Source organism: Aethalodelphis obliquidens, unplaced genomic scaffold, assembly GCF_003676395.1.
Source record: "Aethalodelphis obliquidens isolate GAN/ISIS:26980383/991018 unplaced genomic scaffold, ASM367639v1 scaffold12, whole genome shotgun sequence".
In the NCBI taxonomy this organism is placed as follows: Eukaryota; Metazoa; Chordata; class Mammalia; order Artiodactyla; family Delphinidae; genus Aethalodelphis; species Aethalodelphis obliquidens.
In genome coordinates, this window is record NW_020837956.1 from 5,094,979 (window position 1) to 5,120,163 (window position 25,185).

The 25,185-nt window shown below is 42.5% G+C and overlaps 2 protein-coding genes across 2 annotated transcripts in view; both read right to left on the reverse strand.

The window, feature by feature from the left end:
* MSH2 (mutS homolog 2) overlaps positions 1–4,261 on the reverse strand; it is a 72,034-nt gene extending 67,773 nt beyond the window's left edge. The window contains exon 1 of the mRNA XM_027113177.1: positions 3,933–4,261. Within this exon, the coding sequence (XP_026968978.1) occupies positions 3,933–4,143 (211 nt within the window). The 5' untranslated portion in view covers positions 4,144–4,261. The remainder of the gene's footprint in view (positions 1–3,932) is intronic.
* A 9,022-nt stretch (positions 4,262–13,283) lies between these two features.
* EPCAM (epithelial cell adhesion molecule) lies at positions 13,284–24,931 on the reverse strand. The gene is made up of 9 exons (XM_027113178.1): positions 24,653–24,931; positions 21,445–21,552; positions 20,925–21,165; positions 19,932–19,997; positions 18,833–18,896; positions 17,899–18,000; positions 16,290–16,490; positions 14,524–14,568; positions 13,284–13,743 (listed from the first exon to the last, which is right to left on the reverse strand). Exons 1-9 carry the CDS (start codon positions 24,726–24,728, stop codon positions 13,702–13,704), a joined length of 945 nt encoding a protein of 314 aa, XP_026968979.1. The 5' UTR covers positions 24,729–24,931; the 3' UTR covers positions 13,284–13,701.
* Positions 24,932–25,185: the final 254 nt, after the last annotated feature.

Sequence of the window (25,185 nt, forward strand, 5' to 3'; positions counted from 1 at the left end):
AAATATAAGGCATTGCTTTTTTCCTCTTTTACATAAATAATTGCACACTATACACACTGTACTGTATCTTTTTTTTTAACTTTGATATAGTATTTTGGAGATTGTTCCATCAGTACATAATCAGCTTCTTTCTGTTTACAGCTGCAAACGTTCCAATGAACCTAAGGAATTTCTATAATTTAGCCTCTTCCCTATGGGTTGTTTCCAATCTTTGTTATTGAAACAGTGTTGCATGAATAACCTTGTATGTGCTTCACTCTCCAAATATCTGAGTGTATCTGTGAGACAAAGTCCTAAAACTGGATTTTATCAAAGGATGATATGTGTGATTTTTATAAATATTGCAGACTATCCCCCTTGGTTGGCTGTACCAATTAACACTACCACCCGTAAAGTATGAGTGCACCTATTTCCCCTATCCAGTCAACTGAGTTTTCGAACTTCCTGGCCTTCATCTTACATCACTGGTTCTCAAAAGGGAAGATCTTGCTCCCTTAGCGGACAATTGTCAATGCCTGTGGGGCATTTAGGTTGTTACAACTGGGGAAAGGGAATAACAGAATCTAGTAGGAAGAGGCAGGGATGTTGTTAAATGTGCACAGGATAGCCCCTCACAGTAACAAATTAATTCTTCGGTCCAAAATATGAATAGTGCCAAGGCTAAAAAATTGTCTTAGATGGAATATAGTGTCTCACCTTAGTTCTGATTTGTAAATAACAATTTCTTTACAAAATAAATAAAATCACCCACATCATCAAATGGAATTAAAGTTCAATTTTCATATAATATAGGTAATACAAATTATTCACTTAAAGGTAATTCAGATTATACTTGTAGATTATTCTGACAATTCTGGATCTTATGAAAGATTTAACCTAAATTTAACAATAGATCACATCAAGTACAAATATCAAATACAAATAAGCATAAAGATTAATTAAATGACATAATACAATTGTTCTGTACAGCAAAACGCAGCTGATACTTTCAATATCAGTTCACTAGTTATAAGTAGTAGACAAGAATCCCTGCTGCCTGTGTGCCACAACTACTGAGCCTGCACTCTAGAGCCCACGTGCTGCAACTACTGAAGCCTGCACGCCTAGAGCCCGTGCTCCACAAGAGAAGCCACCACAATGAGAAGCCCGCGCACCGCAACAAAGAGTAGGCCCCGCTCACCGCAACCAGAGAAAGTCCACGCACAGCAACAAAGACCCAACGCAGCCAAAAATGAAAATAAATAAAATAAATAAATTTATATTTTAAAAAAAAAGGTTATCCTCCGAAGATACTATTTCTCTCAAAGGACTGTTTGTGACACACTGGATGTTCCTGGTGAAGAGCCTGGCTGTATGCTTTAAGTCTGAAAGCTGGGAAGTAAGACTGAAGGGGAACTGGAAGAGAAAGCTACCCAGCCTCCACGTGGTGCAGAAAAAAAACCTCAGGTTGATACAAGATTCTCCTCTTCAAGAATAATTTGGAGCCCCCATCTTCATTCAGCTGATAATGTGTCTGCTTACATGTGGGCACTGTGCCAGGTGCTGGGATTCTAAGGCAGAGACTGGTTAAGACAGAGTTCCTGCCCTCTGGGAGCTTTCAGTATATTGGCATAGAGTAAAATAAATGCTGTGTCTAAGGTAAGGAGAAGGTCCTAGGGCAAGGAACACATGAGAGGGGCAGCTAACCAGGCAGCCTTAAGATGGGAGTTAAGAAAGGCTTCCAAGAGGAGATGCTTCTAAGCTGAGTTCTGACAGCAAAAGAGGCAAAAGATAAGGAACTTCCTTTTTTAGGGACTCAGATTCCTATCTATAAATTGAAGCTAGGTACTAACCCACCTCACAGAGCTTTATTATAATAATCTTTTTTCTTTTTTTTTTTTTTTTTTTTTGCGGTACGCAGGCCTCTCACTGTTGTGGCCTCTCCCGTTGCGGAGCACAGCCTCCGGACGCGCAGGCTCAGCGGCCATGGCTCACGGGCCCAGCCGCTCCGCGGCATGTGGGATCTTCCCAGACCGGTGCACGAACCCGTGTCCCGTGCATCGGCAGGCGGACTCTCAACCACTGCGCCACCAGGGAAGCCCCTATAATAATGTTTTGATAGTTGTTGAAAAGTAAGAGAAAAGTAGCTAAAAGGATATGAATAAGTCTAAATGCCAAAAGAATGAGCCAGAGAGAAGAAATGATCAACAGCAAAGCCATCTGTGAGACGAGGAGAGGGGATCCAGACCACAGCAAAAGGCTCATCTCTTCACTGGCACAACAGGGAAGGAGAGAATGGGTACAGACGACATTAAAAGTATTGGTTCAAGAAACAGCCCAAAAAAAAAAAAAAAGAAAAGAAACAGCCCAAATGTCCATCAACTAACGAATGGATTAAACAAAATATTGTATATCCATACAACGGAATATTTGGCAATAAAAAGAAATGAAGTACTGATAACACAGATGAACCTTAAAATGTTAAGTGAAAGAGATCAGTCACAGAAGACCAATGTTATAAGCAAATCTAGAGAGAGAAAGCAGATTAGCAGTTGCCTGGGTTTGGGAGGACTCAGGGGAAACCCTGTACCCTGCTAATGGGTACAGGGTTTCTCAAGACTCAAGTGAACTTTAACCTCTCTTATAATGCCTCTTCTGATGGCTCCAGTCTTTGGCAATCCTGCCTCTGCCTCTTTGGCAACTTGTTATGGAGCATCCTCCATAGGTCTTCACCTGGAATTGGAATTACTTCTGCCTTGCTCTCCACAAGGGGGAGCTCTGTGAAGGTGGGGATACTGCCTTTTTTTTTTTTTTTTTTTTTTTAACAGTACGCGGGCCTCTCACTGTTGTGGCCTCTCCCGTTGCGGAGCACAGGCTCCGGACGCACAGGCTCAGCGGCCATGGCTCACGGGCCCAGCCGCTCCGCGGCATGTGGGATCTTCCCGGACCGGGGCACGAACCCGTGTCCCCTGTGTCGGCAGGCGGACTCGCAACCACTGCGCCACCAGGGAAGCCCTGGGATACTGCCTTTTGATCTATGTACTCCCAGTGTCCATAACCCTGCCCGACAAGGCAGCACTCAATAAATGTCTATCTAATGAATGAAACAGCTTTTGTCAGTAACCTTCCATCTGCATATGGCAGAGGCAGGACTAAAATCCACAACTCCTTACTCCTTCTATTATGTTCATTCCTAGGAGCCAAGGATAAAAGAGATTAACATAAAACTCGATGTTCAGAACATCTAACTACAAGAGGGTGAGAAGTTTGTAGCTTTCCAGGGAGAGATTATGCTAGAGAGATGGGGATGGGTTACCGAGGGCACTGAATGCCGAGCTGAGGCAGACATACATGACTAGCTCAAGGCCACACAGCTGGTAAGTGGAGGGGCTGCGACTTGAAGCCAGGCAATCTGGCTCCAGTTCGAGGTCCTGACCACTTGGCAATACTGCCTATTAACAGTAGACACTACAGGTCCCTGCGCTGAACAGCGATATAAATGACGTTCGCTAAACAGGCAAAATCACGCTGGCGACATAAATCGGTCTCCCTAACCCCCTTCTATTCTAAATCTCAATCCTGGACTGGCGTTTGTGATAAAGAGGTCTGGCGGCGTTTGTGATGATATCCACAGCGCCAAGGCTGGAGCGAGAAGCAGACACCCACGCGGACTGCAGCAAAATTAAATAGAACAATGTGTTAAAACGCCTCGCACGAAGCGATCGCTATTAGGTCTGATCCGGGGCAGCTCCGGAGGGACAGACTCAGGATGGAGGCAGGGCAGGGGGCGGGTGGCGTCCCATTCGGCCAGGCAGGGGCCGGAGCACGCGCAGTGGCCCCACGAGGCACCAGCGTCCCCGCCCCCGTGTCTCCCTGCCCGACACCCTCCCACTTCCTGAGAGAAGCCAACTCCGCGGGGTCCTCCCCTGAGCCCGCGCCGTCCCCGCCCTCACCTGCCGGTCCCATGTATTTGACCACCCCCTGGGTCTTGAACACCTCCCGGGCGGCCAGCAGCGCGTCCTCCCGGTGCGCCGTGTAGAAGTCGCCCCGGTCGAAGAGGCGCACCGTGGTGGTCGGCTTCTCCGGCATGCCCTGGAAGAAGCGCACGAAGCCGACCTCGGCCGCACTCTCCAGCTGCAGCGTCTCTTTCGGCTGCACCGCCATTTCGGAACCTCTCCGCCGCCTGCCTGATGGAACTGCGCGACCCTGCACCCACTAAGCTGTTTCCCGCCTCCCCTCCCTCGCCCCCCGTGAGGCGTCCGGCCTCTGAGGAGACACCCAATCAGCATCCAGCGCTGCGTTTCGGTGGGTGGGAGTGCGCCGCGACAGCCAATCATAATCGGACGCGGCCGAGCTTCCCGCGCACGCTGGTGACTCTGTCTATTGCGCATGCTTGAGCCTAGGTCGCAGGCCGCCGCGGCAGACACCCGTCCTTGAAAGAATACAGTTATCCAGGTTTTCTCGGCTGCACTGGTGTGGGTCCCAGGTGTATGGTTAGCTAGTTTAGGTGACCAGGTGGAAAGTTCTGGCAGGTTTTGAGTTTGTTATGTACCCGGAAGCAAGAGAGTGCAATCAGAAAGAAACTTGAAAACAAGGAAAAACTAGCCTTCCTCCCTATCACAGTATTTTTTTAACCTGTGCCCCTCTCTCTCCAACTGCCTCAGTTTTCGTTTTTAAGCAAATTGCCTGCATCAAGCTTACACGTTTCTTCTCCACAGCCTCCGTCCTGGCCAAATTCTCGTATCGTCCACTCCTTGATTGATTCATACATTCAAAAACAGAAGGCCTGCTATGCGCCAGACTTCTAGGATCTGAGGATCACTAGTAAAGAAGAGAAAAACCACTGCCTTTGTTGAACTTACATTCTAATGAATGGATTCAGATAATATCCTAAGTAAACTTAGAGTAAGTAAACTGCTAGAAGATAAGTGTTTAGGTAAAAAAGATGGGGGGGGTGATTTTTTTTTTTTTAATGTTGAGCAAAGACTTGAAGGAGGTCAGGATACGTCCTGCACAGTTACCTGCCTTACAAAAGGTATTGCACTCTCCTGTTTGCTCACCCTTCCCCCATAAAAGCAGCCCCAAACCCTGATACAGCAGCAGAATTACCCCGGGGGCTTTTCAAAGGTGTTCCTGGGCCCCACCCATACATAATGGGTTGGAATTTCTGAAGGTGGGATCTTGGGATCTGTAAGAAAGCTCCCTGGACATTCCTGACAATCAGCTCAGTTTAGAAACCACTTAATTCAAATAGTTTCAGAAGCAGAAAGTTTGAACCATCTGACTGCTGACTACATCTCCCACTTCCTGTAGTGCCCCCTCCTCTCACCCCAGCTCTGTGATCTGGAGCCATAAACTTCCCCTTACCTTTCAATACCTGTGGCTCTAACACAAACCTGTCCCTGTGCTCTGGAATGGGCTTGCCCTGCCCTTTGTGTAGCAAACTACTGGTCACTCTTCAGTCCTCAGGCCTGAAGTATGCCCAGTTCCCCCAAGTGTAATTAGTTGGATTATCTTCTGGAGTATGATTTTGTTCATATCTCTATTATATTTGCTGCATTGTTTTAGAAATATATGTTCAGGGACTTCCCTGGTGGCGCAGTGGTTAAGAATCTGCCTGCCAATGCAGGGGACACGGGTTCGAGTCCTGGTCTGGGAAAATCCTACATGCCGCGGAACAACTAAGCCCGCACACCACAGCTACTGAGCCTGCGCGTCTGGAGCCTGTGCTCCGCAACAAGAGAAGGCCGCGACAGTGAGAGGCCCGCGCACGGCGATGAAGAGTGGCCCCCGCTCACCGCAACTAGAGAAAGCCCTCGCACAGAAACGAAGACCCAACACAGCCAAAAATAAATAAATAAATTCATTTAAAAAATATATATATATATCTTTTCTTTAAAGCCATGTGCATATATTAAATGTTTATGATAATTTCGAAAGTTATGTCAAATAGTTGTCTTATAGAATTTTTTTATATTTTCTAGTCCTACAGAGGAAACTATGAATTTCTAAAAATAACAGAAAAGAGGGATTTTGCAAAAATATAACTGGAAGACATGGTACAATATTATTGATAGGGTGCAATAAAATCATTACCACCAGATGGGTTTTAATTTTCTCATATTTTCCAAATTCATAATGACTGTTACCTACTTATAATCAGAGTAAGTAAGTATTGGGCAAAAAGGCACATGTACCTAACAAAGAGACTCTTCAAAGAAGTAATAATTAAGATTTTTAAACAACCAAAAATAGAAGTGTTTAGTAAATTTTAAAGTGTTTAACTTAATCGTTTTTTCTGTAACATCTTTATTGGAGTATAATTGCTTTACAACGGTGTGCTAGTTTCTGCTTTATAACAAAGTGAATCAGCTATACATATACATATATTCCCATATCTCCTCCCTGTTGCATCTTAACTTAATCTTAAAAATAAATTATTGCTAGCTCAGGGACTTCCTTAGTGGTACAGTGGTTAAGAATCCACCTGCCAATGCAGGGGACACGGGTTCAAGCCCTGGTCTGGGAAGATCCCACAAGCCGCGGAGCAACTAAGTCCGTGTGCCACAACTACTGAGTCCGAGTGCCACAACTACTGAGCCTGCACTCTAGAGCCTGCGAGCCACAACTACTGACCCCACGTGCCACAACTACTGAAGCCCACGCACCTAGATTCTATGCTTGGCAACAAGAGAAGCCACCGCAATGAGAAGCCCATGCACCACAACAAAGAGCAGCCCCCGCTCGCCGCAACTATAGTAAGCCCGGGCGCAGCAACGAAGACCCAATGCAGCCAAAAATAAAATAAATAAATAAATGTATAAAAATAAATAAATTATTGTTAGCTCAGTTTTCTATGATAATATGCCCATGAGAAATTCATATTCAACACTAATTTTGCCACCACTCTCTAGTTTCTCAAATTTTTGTAATTTGGTTGTATTATTCCATTATTAAAAAATGACAATAAGTAAAGTGCTGTCAACAATGTCAGAAGCTGCAGTTGCAGAGAAAGGATGACTAAAAATGGCCCCTGGAGCTCAGTATTAAGACATCTTTTTCTTTTTTAAACAGCTTTACGGAGATATAATTTACATATTGCATAATTCATCCATTTAAAGTATATAACTCAATGATTTTTGGTATATTAACAGGGTTGTATAACCATCACAACAATCTAATTTTAGAACATTCTGTCACTCCAAAAAGAAACTCCATACAAATTAGCAGTCACTCCCTATTTCCTACTCCCCCTATTTCCTGGCAACCACAGATCAACTTTCTGTCTCTATAAATTTGCCTTTTCTGGGCATTTCATATAAATGGAATCATACAATATAGGGTGTTTAGTGACTGGATTCTTTCACTAAGCATAATGTTTTTAAATTTCATTCACGTCATAATATGTGTCAATACTTCACTCCTTTTTATTACCAAATAATGTATTATTGAATGGCTATACCACACTTTATCTATTCATTCATCAGTTGGTGGACATTTGGATTGTTTCCACTTTTGGCCATCACGAACAATGCTGCTATGAACGTTCATTTACAAGTTCTTATATGGACAAATGTTTTTATTTCTCTTCGATATATACCTAGAAGTGGGACTACTGTATCATACTTTTAATATATGTTTAGCTGTAGTCCTCATGTTAAACTATAACCCATATGTTTAACATGCTATGTTTAACATTTTGAGGAATTGTAAAACTTTTCCAAAATGCCTGCAACACTTTACATTCTCTTTAGCAATGTATAAGTGTTCCAGCTTTTCCACATCCTCACCCACACTTGTTGCTGTCTTTTTTTTTTTTTTTTTTTTTGCAGTACGCGGGCCTCTCACTGTTGTGGCCTCTCCCGTTGCGGAGCACAGGCTCCAGATGTGCAGGCTCAGCGGCCATGGCTCACGGGCCCAGCCGCTCCGCGGTATGTGGGATCTTCCCAGACCGGGGCACGAACCCGTGTCCCCTGCAACGGCAGGCGGACTCTCAACCACTGCGCCACCAGAAAAGCCCCTGTCTGTCTTTTTGATTCTAGCCATCTTAGTGGGTATGAATGGTATCTTATTGTGGTTTTGATTTTCATTTCCCTAATGACTAATGATATTGAGTATCTTTTCATGTGCTCTGTATGTTCTTCTGAGAAAATATTTGCAAATTATATATCTGACAAAGGACTCGTATTCAGAATACATAAAGACATCTTACATCTCAATAATAGAAAGATAAATAACCCAATTTAAAAGTGGGCAAATGATCTGAAGAAGTCATTGGTTTTTGAGAAAGCTCTTTGGTTGGTTGATGTGGGCAACAGAAGCTCTATGGATTGAAATTTTCATTCTGAAAACAAAATGTGTTAGTTCTATTTAAGAGGTTTGTTAAGAAAGGAAAAGAGATAGAAATGGCAGCTTGTTAGGGAAGCAAGGTCAGTGGGAATTTTTAGAGGGGTTGGGGGGCCATGTTTTAGGATGATGGGAAATAACTGAAATTATGTTGTATCTACAGAAACCGTTGTGTTTATTGAGGAGGGAAAACTTTTTCTCTACTCTCTTAAGTTCAGTTACTGGTAGTATGTGAATTAAACTAATAAAAGACAGATTAATGGGGGGAAAGGCACAATTTTTATTAATATATACATGCACAGGAGTTCACAGAAAAGTAAATATCAAAGAATCGGTTAGACTCAGGGTCTCACATATCCTCTTAACAAAGGAAAGAGGCTTTGGGCTTCCAGAGATGACAATTGTGGGGAAGTAACCAGGAAATATATGGGAGAACTAATGGAAGATAAGGGCTGTTGTAGTAAGGTCTAGTTATGCAAACTCATCTCAGTGTCAACTCTCTCTCTCTGGTGATGGGTCGGGGGAAACACCTTCACAAAGGGAATTTATGCCCTGATTTTAGGCAGATAAGTGGAGGGCAGAGAACTCTTTCTGCATCTGTTGATTCTCAATTGCCTTTAGCTCAAAAAAATCCTTATGCCAAAGTGGCATATTTGGGGGTAGCATATCCTGATCTCCTTCATGTTGAAAGAAGTAGAAAGAGCTGAGACTAAAGTGTTAAGAAAGGCTTCATGAAAGGGAATCTTAAGCTGGGCCTTGACTAAGTAGAGGATATTCCAGATGTAAGAAAGAACATAAGAATATAACCTTTCACACACCATTGTAAAGCAATTATACTCCAATAAAGATGCTAAAAAATATATAAACTTTAAAAATTGTGAATCACTATGTTGTACACCTGAAACTTATATAACATTGTACATCAACCATACCTCAATTTTAAAAAAAAAGAAAAAAGGGCTTCCCTGGTGGCGCAGTGGTTGAGAGTCCGCCTGCCGATGCAAGGGACACGGGTTCGTGCCCCGGTCCGGGAAGATCCCACATGCCACGGAGCGGCTGGGCCCGTGAGCCATGGCCGCTGGGCCTGCGCGTCCGGAGCCTGTGCTCCGCAATGGGAGAGGCCACAACAGTGAGAGGCCCGCATACCGCAAAAAAAAAAAAAAAAAAAGAAAAGAAAGAACATAAGGAAAGGCATGGTCAAGCCCAAGCAAAGTATAAAAGGACTGGGGAACAGGAAAATTTGAGGAATGGGAAGGAAAATCTTGAATGCAGCAAAGTTGGATATATTGAAGTATAATGGGAAATAAGGTAGATTGTGACCATTTTCGTTGTTCTGGGAATAATACACAGGAAGGATTGAGAGTGAAGAGGAAGGAAGCCAGAAATTACATCTAGGCAAGTGGTAAAGTTTTGGAGCAGGGTATTGGCACTGGAGACAAAGGAGGAACCAAGAGAGGCCAGGCAGAGTGACCATAGCTAGAGGCCTGGGATCCCACTCGTGGAACACTCCTGTGGCTGCCATTGGTCTCACCCCATCACTGCCCTTGAGAGTTTTCTCAACTGTTCTTTGTTTTCATCACAAGATTCCAAGTCCTAGGTGGAGGTGCCTGTACCCTGATGCTCAGAGCAGAGGGAGGATAACCACCCTTAAATTTCTGCAGAGGGAGTTGGAGAACTGGCTGCCAATACCACACACAGGAGGATTCTCCCCAAATGGAAGAGGAGATGGGAAGCTGGGCAGCCAAAAGGGGAAACAGCACCCAGTGCAGGGCCAGACTGGCAGGGGGAAGGGGCAGAAAAGTGCTATGATCAACTTTAAGCAAATAATTCTGGGAGCAACGTGGGATTTGGTTTAGAAAGGGAATAGATTGGTGGTGAAGAGATCAGTGAAAATGTGTAAGAGAGGCAAATTAGAGGCAGATTTATTCCTGAGGGAGAAACTCAGGGCCTGATGACTAAAAGAATGGAGAAGTTAAGAGAGAAAAAAGAACTTGGGACTTGGTACCTGGTGACAATGCCATTAACTGATTCTGAGAATATAAGAGTTCACTAGGTTTTCGGAGGAAGATGATGAGGTCATTAAAGGCTAGTTAAGTGTAGAACTCAGGGTGAGTTACAAGAATGGAGATTGGGGCTTCCCTGGTGGCGCAGTGGTTGAGAATCTGCCCGCCAATGCAGGGGACACGGGTTCGAGCCCTGGTCTGGGAAGATCCCACATGCCGCGGAGCAACTAGGCCCGTGAGCCACAACTACTGAGCCTGCGCGTCTGGAGCTTGTGCTCCGCAACGAGAGGCCGCGACCGTGAGAGGCCCGCGCACCGCGATGAAGAGTGGCCCCCGCTCGCCGCAACTAGAGAAAGCCCTCGCACAGAAACGAAGACCCAACACAGCCAAAAATAAATAAATTAATTTTTTATAAAAAAGAACGGAGATGGTATTTCTGTTATCATCAGGACTTGGATGGTAACTAAAGCAAGGGAATGATGAAATCCTCCCGGAAGAAAAAGAGGAAAAAATAGAAGAAAGGATAAATCCTGGGAACATCAGTATTTCAGAGTCAGCAGAAGAGAAAACAAAACAGAGGAGAGTAATGCCAGCGAAGCCAAAGAAGAAAATCTGTAGGCAACATACTGGGGTAGGATATGGGGCATTGTGGTGATAAGCTGTGGAGAGATCAAATGATTCAATACCGGGGAAACTGGCAATTAGCTGGTCAGTGCTGACTTTTGGCAGGAGTAGCTTCAGAAGAGGTAGAACAGAAACTAGAGGGCACTGGGTTGAAGAGTTACTGATTTATTACCTCTTAGCTCCAAATTCACCCTTTGTGCATGCTCTGAAGCTTTGTCGGTAGAGGGCGCTGGAGAGACACTGCAAGAAGAAAGGGTATTGTTTTCCCTGTGGCACCTGCTGCTTCCCCAGTGCCCAGCTCCTGCAGCACCCAGGGCTTCTGCAGCCCTGGACAGCAGATGGCAGCTTCCCGGAGCACCAACTGCTACACCCCAGCTATAAAAGGCAGCTTTATACAGTGCCGTAGGTGTCGGGCAGGACACCTCCGTATGAGGAGCTATCCCTCAGCACCCTAGAGCAGGCGTCAGCAAACTTTTTCTGTAAAGGACCAGAGTAATAGTTAGGCTTTGCATTCCACTGGCCCGGTCTGTTACAATTACTCAACTGCCCTTGTAGTGCAAATCAGCCACACACAACACATAAACAAATGAGTGTAGCTGTGCTCCAATAAAACTTTATGGACACAGATTTTTATTCCATGTAATTTTCACATATCATGAAATGTTCTTTAAATTTTTTCAACCATTTAAAATGCAAAAACCATCCGTAACTCCCAGACTGTTTAAAAACAGATGGCAGACCAGGCTGCAGGTTATAGTTTGATGACTCCTGCCCTTAAGAGCAAATTTTTCCAGTAGGTTCCACAAGAGAGATTTTCAAAAAGTTCTGCCAGTGCAGCACCACAGCAACTTCTCTGCTCTTTATCAAACCATAATGCCCTCTCCCACAAGGTCTGGATTCCAGTCCAGGGTGTGGGGCTTGGCGGAAGTAGAGGGTCTCTTCTCTGGGTACTGTCTCAGCCCTGGGGTGGTGGCTGTTCTCTGTATCTGCTATTCTGTCTTTAAAGTTCTCATTACTTTCTACTACTAATTTTTGTTGCTGTGTAACAAATGACCACAAATTCAGCATCTTAGGACATTTTCACTTTCTATAGGTCTGGAGTCCAAGCAAAGCGTGACTGGGTCTTTTCCTCAGGGTCTCGAGACTGCAGTGAAAATGTCACCAGGGTTGCTCTCATCAGGAGCTGAGGTCCTCTTCTGAGCTCACTGGTTGTTGACAGAATTCACTTCCATGGTTGAGGGACTGATGCCCTCAGCCACTAGGGTCGGCCTGCCATTTCCTGATAGGTGACTCTCTCCAAAACACGGCAGTTTGCTTTAAGGTTAACAGGAGAGCACGTCTATTTCTGCTTTTTGTCTCTTACTTTTAGGCACTCTTTTGTAATCTCCCTTTTAATTGAGTCAAGTGATGAGGGATCGTAACTGCATCTACAAAATCCCTTCACCTTTGCCATATAACAATCTCAGGGGTGATAGCCTATCATAGTCACAGATCTTGCCTACACTCTAAGGGAAGAAATTACATAGAGCATACACATCATGGGTAAGAAATCTTAGGGGCCATCCTAGGATTTGCCTACTACGGAAGGGACAAAAATCATATCCCTTGTTTAAAACATAATATTAAAAAATGTTAAACATATGTTAAACATATGTTAAAAAACATATCCCAATGTTTAAATCTAGTTTTTATATTTTCTTTAATGTTCTTTTCATAGTGTTTTTAAAAATTTCCTAAGAAAAGCAAAACATTTCAGGATACTTTAACTTCATATAAAATGTGTTTGTACCATAATTATTCAGTTGAAAAAAATGGTGCTTCTAATTCAACCAACCATGGAATTCATGGTTCACAACATTCTCCATCAATTCTATTAAGTGTCTGTCAAAATGTCACTTTGACTAAAATAGAATCTTAGATGCATGCAGAATAAAATTGTTTGGTTTTTCTGTGTAGATGTTACACACTACAGGGACTTCCCTGGTGCTCCAGTGGGTAAGACTCTGTGCTCCCAATGCAGGGGGCCCAGGTTCAATCCCTGGTGGGGGAACTAGATCCTGCATGCCGCTAAGAAGTCCACATGCCACAGCTAAAGAGCCTGCGTGCCGCAACAAAGACCTGGCGCAGCCAAAATAGATAAATATTTTTTTTAAAAAGATGTTATTAAAAAAAAAAGTTACACACTACAGGTTATAAATTTTATATTGAATATACATGATTATAAGGACTCATGCAAATTCTAATTTGTAGCTAGGATTCAGAGCATTTCTTAACCTATTATTTGTACACTATGAAATTTGATTCAATATGATTGAAATGAAGTTAGGAAAGTCATTTTTTAAATCTTTTATTTCATAGTTCATAAAAAACATTTATATGTACAAGACTCAAAGCAGACAGAAAGGCAGCTATTTAATCACAAACAGACGAGACAGTAGTCACTCAGACTCTACTGTGGAAGCATATTTAATGCATACCCTTCAATGTTAGGCATAAATAATTCAAACTATGCAGTTCAAATTCTGGGTTTTATATCAGATCTGCATATATATACTTGTGGTCAAACTTTAAGATTAGTAAAGTCAATTTCAAACTGCTTATATTTTGAGTACAGGTTTAACTGTTACAAATATATGTTAACTAACACAATAGTGGTCTTCAAAGATCTTCTCTTTGCCCCATGTTCATACGTTTGTAATCTGAGTCTGTTTGCTAATTTCCCTTCTTGTAGTTACTCTTCAAATGAGTGTTATGCATTGAGTTCCCTATGCATTTCACCCATCTCCTTTATCTGAAATAGAGGGAAAAAGAAAAAATTAAAATAATTTTGCACCCAGTCTTTTGTTTATTCTGGAAATAGCTTAAAAAACAAAAAGGAACGCAAGAAAATTCTCTTCCACATTTATGACTTATTTAAATTTTTTTTAAAAAAGGTATATTACAAGGAAACACACATTAAGTACATGATCCAAACTGCTTTTTAGAGATAAGATGGCCAAAGTGACAGAGAAGTAGCAGGTAAGCTAAATCTTTAAGAATGGGTAATATTTTTGTTAAATGTATACCATTTTTAAATATAGGAAGAACTAATTCATTTTCTATTTTGAATCATTTACTTTATGGGTGAGGAAATTGAAGTTTAGAATTAAATGATTTGTCTGAGATCACACAATTAATTATAGGCAGAACCGAGACAAGATGACAACTACTACGGATGGCAAACATCTTGCTGTGCGGCAAGCATGGGATCGGCACTTTACACAGATTACTTTATTAAATCCTTACGATGGGTCTGCACTATTATCCCCGTTTTACAGATAAAGGAAACATGGAGGCTTAAGGGAAGTTAAATAACTTGCCTAGCCAATAAGTGGTCAGAATTCAATATAATCTGGTCTGCTATAGAACTCGTGCAAGAAAATTTAGCATTGTGAGACTCTCCCTAAGACCCTAAGGACTATACTATAAAGGGACTCAAGTGTAATTGAGACCTGTCAGTGTCTGGAAGGTATAGGGATTATTACAAGTAAGAGATTAAAACAAGGGCCTTTTAATTAAATAATCCACTTACCTCAGCTTTCTCATATTTTGCCATTCTTTTCTTTCTGGAAACAACCTATATGGAAGAAAAATGATTACTATTTGAGGACTGCTACCCAAACAAAAAGTTAGTCTAAAGTGACACATATGCTTTTAATGAACACAATTCTGATATGAACAAATTTAATTTTAAAATCTATCCGTAGACATTGTTTCTCAAATGCACTGAGAAAACAATGAATAATCTTGAGTGAAATGTAACAGCGTAGTGGGCATTCTTCCACATCTTCTTCCATCCTAACACAAATATATGAACATATGCATGTAAGTTTTAGGGGGTCTCAAAAAACAAATGGGATCATGCAGAGTATCATTTCCCTCTTTGCACAGCCTGTATCCACATCACAGGAATCCTTCCAGATCAAAAGCTATAGATTGAACTCCTCCTTTTTTTTTTAACTCCTTCTTTTTAATAGCCACTTTATTCCATGGCATGGATACCCCCCAGTTTACTCATCCATCCTCCGCTGGATGTACACTCAGGTTGTTTCCAGATTCACCTTACTAGCAACGCTGGAATACATGACCTTGACCATGCTTCCTTATATACTTATGCTTTCATTTCTGTAGAACAATTAGATTTCTATGATGAACCTTTCATGTGTTTATCTGCCATCTGGAATTCCTTTTCTGTAAATTGTCTATTCACACCTGTCACCACTCTTTCTTTAGTTTCCTCATCATTTTCTAAGAACCCTTTATATAGTATGCATAATAATCTTTTGTTTTATGCGTAGTGAATATTTTCCCCAAGCCTATCACTGACATTTTTTTCACTTTACAGTATCTCTGCCATACAAAATATTTAATTTCAATGAAGTCAAATATATACTTCTTCCTTCACGGATTCCAGATTTCCCACCTTACTTGGTTTCTTTTATCACAAGGTTGTACAACATCTCCTAAATTAATTTTGAGACTTACTTTATTCTTTAACATTTTGAACTATAACCCGTCTAGAATTTGTGTTTGAACATTGGTATACTGCCCAACTCCTTTCACGCTGCTGTGCTCCAAAACGTGCTATTCACACACAGTTGAGCAATACGGCCAGCCCTGGTGGGGTGAAACAGGAATCCAACTTTTGTTTTCTTCCAGATGGATAGCCAAGTGTGATAATGCTGCTGAACTGAAAATATAACTTCTCATATATCATCAAATCTATTTCTGAATTTGCTGTGTTGGTAAAATTTCCTGATGCTGAAGTACCCTTACATGTCTAGAACAAATGCTGCTTGTTCAGGTGATACAGTCTTCTTCTGAAGCACTGCTAAGTTCAGTTTACATTAAATCTTTTATTTTGAACTGTTGCTTCACACTTATCCCTTTTAATTCTTTTTTTATGCTAACATTAATTTGTGTTCTGTAGTTTCATCTCACTGAATGGTTTGGGAATTCAGGTTACTTTGCACTAACCCTGGCAACAGTGTTGAACTGCACTCCTGTGTGCAGTGAGGACAGCTGAAGGACGTTTGCTATTTGACAGCAATGTAACCAACCTGTGAGGTGCTCAGCTACAAGCTTTTCTCAGATCAGTATCCTTTCTTGCTTCATAAGGTTGACTATTTTATAAAAAGGGACCGGAAATGCAATAGATTCATTCAGCATAAAGGATTACAAAAAATGAAGACTTGGTTTCATTAACTTGTTTTGGCACACCATTGTGGCTTTTTCATATTATCACCTTTTCTTCAAAGAAGAGACCCTGAAATGAAATTTTACTTGTCCTATGCTCACCAGCACAGCAATTCCAGCAGTAATTGCTACTGCCACAACCACAATGACAGCAATTATACCAGCTTGTAGACCCTGCATTGAAAATTCAGGTGGTTTTTCATCAACATAGTAAATTGAAGTTCGACTGGGATCCAGATCCAGTAGTTCCCCATTTACTCTCAGGTCCATCCTGTTGGACTGGAACAAGGATTCATCTTTAACCTACATTGAGAAGGAGAAAAGCAATTTAAAATAGTTAAGAAAACCTACCACGGCCACATAGAATTACGTGCCAATTATGTACCAAAAGCACTGCTGCCAAGAACCTTTACGGTTTTGGTGATAACAATCTCATCCACTGAAACAGAAGAAAGAAAAAACAAAAAATACCCACCACTTTAATGACAGGCAAATTTCAAACATATACAAAAGTAGAAAGAAGAGAATAATGAGATCCCATGTACCTGTTAAACTCAGATTCAATAACATCAACACATGGCCAACCTTATTTTATCTACTCTTCCTTCTATCCCCACCCCCCCAGCCTCTCCCAGCCTGGTTTTTTGTTTTGTTTGTTTGTTTTGTGGGGTTTTATTTTGTTTTGTTTTGCTGCATCGCTTGGCTTCCGAGATCTTAGTTCCCTGACCAGGGATCGAACTCAAGCCCTTGGCAGTGAAATCGCAGAGTCCTAACCACTGGACTGCTAGGGAATTCCTTGGCCTTGTTATTTTGAAGTGAATCCCAGATTTCATCAGGAAATAATTCACTTAAGGGACTTCCCTGGTGGTCCAGTGGTTAACACTCCATGCTTCCATTTCAGGGGGCACGGGTTCGATCTCTGGTCAGGGAACTAAGATCTCCCATGCTGTACAGCACAGCCAAAAAAACTTTTTAAAAAAGAACAAAGCCTCAGTGCCCCTGTGGTTACTATCAAGTGGTCTAACATACACGTAACTGAAATTCCAGGAGATGGGCTCAGGAAAAAAAAAAAAAAGAAAATAGCTCACTTCAGTATATTAAAGTTTAAACAAACATTTTAATCACACCAGTTACACAGCTTTTTTTTTTTTTTTTTTTTGCGGTACACGGGCCTCTCACTGTTGTGGCCTCTCCCGCCGAGGAGCACAGGCTCCGGACGCACAGGCTCAGCGGCCATGGCTCAAGGGCCCAGCCGCTCCGCGGCATGTGGGATCCTCCCGGACCGGGGCATGAACCTGTGTCCCGTGCATCAGCAGGCGGACTCTCCACCACTGCACCACCAGGGAAGCCCCACACAGCATTTTTTACATAGTCTCTTGTTAATGGAAATTATAGTAGGGGAAGGCTACACTCACAAACTAAATAACTGCCAGGGAGGTAGTAAGAATCATAGGAGAGAAGATATTCTAGGCAGAACAATGTGATAAAAAGGCATAAATATACAAGCAAGTAAGAAAGGGGTATAAGAAAGGTGAGTATGAACGACAAGGAGGACAAAATTAATTGCAGCATGAGAACCAGTTGGAGAACAGTTATTCATACAGTTGATCTAAAAGTAGAGAAACAGGTGAAAGATCTTGAATCCACTGAGGCATGATAGACAACATTACATTTCTAAACACAGGAATAAAATGAGGGAGATTATACTCACATCTTTTTCAAAATAATAAGCCACATCAGCTATGTCTACATCATTCTGAGTTTTCTGAGAAGAATTTTGTACCAGGTCAATAACGATAACATCATTCTCATACTGGGGGAAAAATTGAAAAATACAAATTAATATTACTATAACCGAAACTGTATGAAAATATCATTGTTCAATAATCGGAATATTCAGTGTTTGATTTTCTGTAATCTGCATGTGTCAGTGTTTCTTGCCATTAGTGGATAATTGGGTTTATCACTAATAATTTCAAAATCTTTGGGAGGTTTTAAAAATCTATCCGAAGGAATTAAAATAGCAATGCAACCAAAGATAATTATAATTTTCTTTTCAAAAGAGAATTTTTAAAAGATTTTAAACAAGATATTAAAGTACCTTATTTGGTTAGAACTACTTTAATGCTAAAATGCTAAAGAAATGCAATCCAAAACGCAGTGGCATTTACCATGTTCTGTTTTTAGGAAGGAAAAAAGTCTGTCCCTACCAAAAAGTCTTTTAAAAAATGACAGCAATTTTCTGCCTTGAAAGAGTTCCATCACACTATTCAAGCATTTTTCAACCAAAGTTGAAAGAGTTAAGGAAGGGCTAACTGGTTAAAGACTAGCTCCTGAAACCAGAGAAAACAGGACTACGTAGCATCCTAAGTATTGCCAAAAACAACCACAGAGAGAGGTTTTCCAAGGTGTGAAGACTGGCATGTGTTAGGAATAGTAAGAGATACTACATTTTCTTTAAGGGTAAACTGAGGTCTTCAAAGACTACGGAAGGAAAACAATAACAGGGGATTTGCAGGATTAAGTGCCCAGGGCTTAAACTGTTATTCAAATGCAGTTTAACCACTATCAAAAATCATACCCAAACCAAACTATCCGACCAATTTTCTGTTAAAGCTCACTTGCTAAAAAAAAAAAAATCTTACCAGAATATTTGTGATATATTTTGGATCCAGTTGATAACGACTTGTGATTACCTCCTTGAGTGCACTGTAAATAAAAAATTTTATGCCATTTTGCAACTATCATCATAATAATTGATACAAAAACTGTTGAGTTCTAGTTTGACTAGAAACAGGATATTTACACAGTATCCAAGTATCTACCCACAGGTTATACTTATTAATTACAAAAAAGAAAGTGGTAACTCCATAGCAGAGAAACCTGGTGGACACCACCCTGACCAGTTAACATCGCTAGTAAAGGGACAAGCTGATGTTATGTGCCTCCCAATGTGAAGTACTGAGACGGACACAAGATCACTTTAAGTAGCTTTCCTGTCAAAAATGAATTACCTGTATTTAATTATGAGGAAACATGAGACAAATCCAAAATTGAGGGACATTCTATAAAACAATTTGCCCATACTCTTCAAAAATATCAATGTCATGGTTTATAATTCAAATATTAATTAAAAATTTAAATTTTATTGGAGAAACAAGACAAAGAAATGCCAAAGCAATGTTCCATATTTAAAGAGACTGAACAGTCATAACAACTAAATGCATGATCTTAGACTGGGTCCTGGGTCAGAGGGGAAAAAATTGCCACAAAGGACATCGGGAAAACTGGCACGATGTGGTTTAACATTAAATTTCCTGAATTTGATAACTGTATAGTGGTTATGTAAGAGAATGCCTTTTGTTCCTAGGAAAAGATACACCACAGTATTTAGGGGTCAAGGTGCATGACATCTAGAACTTGCTCTCAAATGGTTCTGGGGAAATAATATTTATACATGCTCAGATATAGAAAGTACACACACATATGCATACACATATAAAAAGAAAATGTGGCAAAATGTTTACTGGTAAATCTGAGCGAAGGGTACTACAGGATACAATTGTACTACAATATACAATTCTTGCACCTCTATTTTTTTAAAAAAGTTAAAAATATTATTTACAGTATTTTATTTTTCAGAAATATGAAAATGAATTGAGACTTGTTTTAGTTTATCTAATGGTGTGGGATGGAAGTTCTGAGTACCAACTGTGCAAACATAATGCATTTAATAGCACTTACGCCTGCAAACTTTGAACATCATAAGGTTTTTCTCTTGTCTTGTGTTTTAGTTCAATGATGATCCAGCTATAAAGTAAAAAGACAGTATTGATTGACCATAACAACTCAGCCTTTTATATTATTTTCTTAATATGCTAATACCCAAATTCCCAAGTGGAATTACAGGAGAATTAACAGAAAAAGGATCTATACAAAAGATATGCCCTTCATTTCTTCCTTGGCCCTCACACACATCATTCATAAAGAACTCAGGCTTTCTAACATGGACCCTCTGGCCTCTGGTCACCACACTCAAGATCACATATTACATATTCAAAACTAAATTTAATTAAATGAATCCAAAAAGCACGAAAACAAATAACATATGGGCAGCTAAGGCTTAGTTGGTCATGTTGGGTCACGTTCATGGGAAGAGACAAAAAGGCTCTGAGAGAAACAGAAAAGTGGCCACAAGGCTCCAGAAGACAGAAGTGGAGAGAGTGTCTGCCTTGGTCTTTCTAGTCCTTTCCAATAAAATCTTTTTGGCTTAAGCTAGCTGCAGTGTGTTTCCATTCCTTTCCATTACCTAATCCCTGAAACAGTCATACCTCGCTGAAGACACAATAAATGAGCAAATATATACATAACTTAAATCATTCATATACATTTAACACTAATCGTACTTTAAAATACTGAAGAGTGTTAAGTAAAAATAAATTAAGGAAAATTATGTTTAGTATGCTACCATAAGAAAAAAATTTAAAAATAAGAAAAACTACATTGCTAGTAAATTCACAGATCTCTGGAAGGTTATGGCATAAACTGATGACATCTGTTCTACGGAAGTAAACTGAGTAAATGGGGGATTGAGATGGGATGGGGGCTTGTCACTGTCCACTCTCTTCTATCTTTTGAATTCTAAATCACAAAATCATATTGCATGTTCAAAACTAAATTTAATTAAACAAATCCGAAAAGCATGAAAACAAGTAATTTATAGGCAGCTCAACTCACAAGGTCCTCACTGGCTCGGAGCAGGATATTTCACTGTCCTTATCGGTTCTCCTGACCCCAGCAGTGTTCACACACCAGCACGTGGAGGTGCCATTGCACTGCTTGGCTTTAAAGAGCCCCTTGTCGTCACACTCGGGATCATAGAGCCCGTCATTATTCTGGATAGCGCCCTCTGGTTTCACTCTTCTCCCAGCCTTGGAGCCACTCATTTCTGCCTTCATCACCAAACATTTGGAAGCCACTGAAAAGAAAGCATCACGTCAAAGTGAAAAATAACTGCTGTTGTATGCTTAAGGAAAAAATTTAATTTACTCCAAACTTCCAGGGCCAAAGATTACCGTAGACGTATAAGTTCCCAGGTTTACTTTCTAAATCATAAGAAACTTCAGAGATGAGATAATGTTGACAAAATAACATGATTCAGATTTAAGCCAATTAAACGCTTCCCGACTCAAGACAAATCAATTAAAGAAGTATAAGTCAAAATAAAACTTAAAGGTAATGAGGATATTCTACTCACATTTTGTGCAAATGACAGAATGTTGTGTACCGATTGAAGTACACTGGCACTGACCATGTGCATTCACAGAGCAGTTTGTGGTCAGTTTGTAGTTTTCACACACACATCCTGCAGGGGAAAAAAATCCACTTTAAAAATGAGGATCCAGGGCTTCCCTGGTGGCGCAGTGGTTGAGAGTCCGCTTGTCGATGCAGGGGACGCAGGTTCGTGCCCTGGTCCGGGAAGATCCCACATGCCACGGAGCGGCTGGGCCCGTGAGCCATGGCCGATAAGCCTGCACGTCCGGAGCCTGTGCTCCACAACGGGAGAGGCCACAACAGTGAGAGGCCCGCGTACCGCAAAAAAAAAAAAAAAAAAAAAATGAGGATCCAACTGTCAACTCTGATGGTGGATCAGCTAAATTACGTTCTGACAATAATGCCCAAGTTACAGGAACATACAGCCTTAAAAAGTGGTCCTGAATGTGTCATTTTTCACCTATAATTGGAGTGGCTGACACTATGCTAAATAGTTTGTACATATTATATAGACAGTCTAATTTGCATGCATTCCAATTTTTGTGCCTTAAACCAAGAATAAACCCTCCAAACAACAGATTCAGCTTTGCCTTCATGATACTCCCAGACTCAGCTTCTTCCCTCCTCCTGTCCTGCTAGATAAACATTTGTCTGTCGGTCATGGAGTCTTTTCCCCAAAATCAACAACACACTAGTATACATAAAATAGATAACCAAGGGACTTCCCTGGCGGTCCAGTGGTTAAGACTCCACACTTCCAGTACAGGGGCCGTGGGTTTGATCCCTGGTCAGGGAACTAAGATTCCACATGCCACACGGCATGGCCAAAAATTCTTTTAATTTAAAAAGTAAAATAAAATAAAATAGATAACACGGACCTGCTGTATAGCACAGGGAACTCCACTCAATATTCTATAATAACCTATATGGGAAAAGAATGGATATATGTATAACTGAACCATTTTGCTGTACACCTGAAACACATTGTAAAATCAACTAGATCCCAATATATAATAAAAATTAACTTTAAAAAAGTACCAATTCTATGATCAGTGAATAACTCACATTACCTCCCTCTTCCCACCTCATTTTCTTAATAAGAGATGCTTCTTGAGACTTAATGGGAACATATTCAACCCTTGGACAATTTCGTATCTTAGAAAAATGATACTTTCAATTGAATTTGGAGGTACCTCTGGATGTGCGTTTCCTAACTAAATTAAATCCTAGAACCTGATTTTGAAAGTGCTATTAAGCAGCCCATCCTGGATATTGATGTCAATTTAATAGTTATATCTTCGACTATCTCAAAAGTTCTTTTTTTTTTTTTTTTTTTGCGGTACGCAGGCCTCTCACTGTTGTGGCCTCTCCCGTTGCGGAGCACAGGCTCCGGACGCGCAGGCTCAGCGGCCATGGCTCACGGGCCCAGCCGCTCCGCGGCATATGGGATCTTCCCGGACCAGGGCACGAACCCGTGTCCCCTCCATCGGCAGGCGGACTCTCAACCACTGCGCCACCAGGGAAGCCCTCAAAAGTTCATTTTAACTTCAAATGGCAAGCACATCTAATTTCTTCGTCTAGCTAAGAGTGCAATCTTTAAAAACAAAAACTAATTACAACAGACCAAAGAATTTATATATTGCTCCTTCATATCTCAAGTTGGCTTTAGTTTTTCCCTGTTTAAATATAATCAATACGAACCACCTATATAATCTGTCCAGCACTAAACTCAGTATTGGGGTCATAAAAGGAGAAAGTATAGAGCGGTCCTCAAGGAGTTAAAATCTTATGCAGCACTACACTATACCTGCTCAGAGCACATATTTATGCTTAAACAATGTGAAATTTAAAAGAGACCAATCAGACTTTCTGAACATACTCCTACAGCAGCTATCATCACTTTAAAGCAATTTAAAATTAAGTATTTGGCCTCAGACTGAAGTTTAAAAAACATGAGTTGATTAAACTGCATTATTTTGAAAGTGTAGTGAATTAGGCTGAGCCCTGCTGGTGAGACTACAAAAGCCTTTCCACAAAACTGTGGCTAACTGACACTTCACTGCTAGCCACGACCTTACAAATAAATCAAGAGATGGCAGCCAAGATGTTTATTCCAGAGTAAGAAAAACTGGAATCAAACTACATGTCCAACATTAGGATAATGGTGCGACCTTCCAGGCTATAGACTGTTTTGCACCATTTAAATCATGCTTTTCAAGACTAAAGGAAACGCAAAACTCTGGATATTATGTAGGGGGAAAAAAATCAAGACATAAAACAATGTGTTTAGGTTTAGGGTAATGTTTAGAGCAATATCTAAAAGAAAAAAATACCCAATTATTAATTATGGGATTCTCTTAACGTGGTTCCAATATGACTTTTTTTTTTTTTTTTGCGGTACGCGGGCCTCTCACTGTTGTGGCCTCTCCCGTTGTGGAGCACAGGTTCCGGACGCGCAGGTTCAGAGGCCACGGCTCACGGGCCCAGCCGCTCCGCGGCATGTGGGATCTTCCCGGACCGGGGCACGAACCCGTGTCCCCTGCAGCGGCAGGCGGACTCTCAACCACTGCGCCACCAGGGAAGCCCCAATATGACTTTTTTTTACTTTTTACGATTATCGATATATCTGGGTTCCCTACAATAAACTTGGCATTATTTATATGATCCTTGAAGAGAAAACATCCACACACCTCGTAGTTAAGGCCCTCCTCCCCGCGCACAGGTGCGTAGCGGCCCAAGAGGCCTCACCACAGCCGCTAGTCCCCGCCCGAGACCCACATCCGGGGCCCACCGCAGGTGCCCGGGGAGGGGCGGGGCCGCAGGTCGCAGTCGCAGAGTCCCCTCCCGGCCCGGGCAGGTTTCCACTTCGCCAAAACCCCAGTGCGCAGGGGCCGAAGAAGGTGGGCGCGTCGAGGCGGCCGCAGCCGCTCTGCTCCCCGCCTGCCCCTGCGCCCCTGCCCCGGTCCATATCCCGAGAGAGGCGCGCAGAGCGCCAGGCGAGGCTGCTCCCTCCGGCCCGCGCGAGTGGGCGCCTTCCCGCTGCCTCCCACCCGCACAGAGCCTAGGCAGCCCCGCGCCGTCCGTCTCCGGGCGGAGAAGCGCGGCCGCCCGCCCAGTCCCCGCAGGTTACGTCTAGGGCGCCGAGGGCCGCCACCCCTTGGTCCTCCTAACCCCGCAACTCCGCTCCTCACCTTCCTGGGCCGCGGCCACCGCCGCCGTCGCAGCGGCGAGCAGGAGCCCGAACGCAAGGACGTGGGGGGGCGCCATGTTGCGCGCGCCGAGGACAAGGGCGCGAGGGGCTCGAGGCGGGCCGGGGGCTCGCGGGAGGACGCGCGGACAGAGTAGGCCGCCGGGAGCCCGCTGGCCGGCGGGAAGGCGCGAGACCTGGGACGCGCGGGTCCGCGTCGGGAGGACGACAGCGAGGTGCCCCGGGGCCAGGAGCACGGTGCGAGCTGGCCGACGGGCTGCGCGCTTTGGACGCTGGGCGGGGCGGAGCAGACCTTCCAGACCTGGCGGCCCCGCCCCCGGCCCCTGCCCGCGGCTGCTCACCTCTGCCGGCCAGTTCTCGGCTATGAGTCACCGCCGGGAGGCGGGGTGGGGGGAACAGACTCCCCTCCCCTCCCCCACTCGGAACGAGGCCGTTGGGATACCATCCCCCCCAGGTGCGCGCCGGGTTCGCCAGGTGCTTGCTCCTGCGGCCGGTAGGGGCGGGGAGGGTGGGAGC

What these genes read in the sequence shown, in the direction of transcription:
- EPCAM (XM_027113178.1), bottom strand. Translation starts at nt 24,728, where the DNA reads ATGGCGCCCCCCCACGTCCTTGCGTTCGGGCTCCTGCTCGCCGCTGCG. An exon ending in TCCGAGCCAGTGAGGACCTT is followed by an intron (nt 19,998 to 20,924) that starts GTGAGTTGAGCT and finishes TTTACTTTATAG; the next exon opens with CTGGATCATCATTGAACTAA. An exon ending in CAAAATATGAGAAAGCTGAG is followed by an intron (nt 13,744 to 14,523) that starts GTAAGTGGATTA and finishes CCTCTATTTCAG; the next exon opens with ATAAAGGAGATGGGTGAAAT.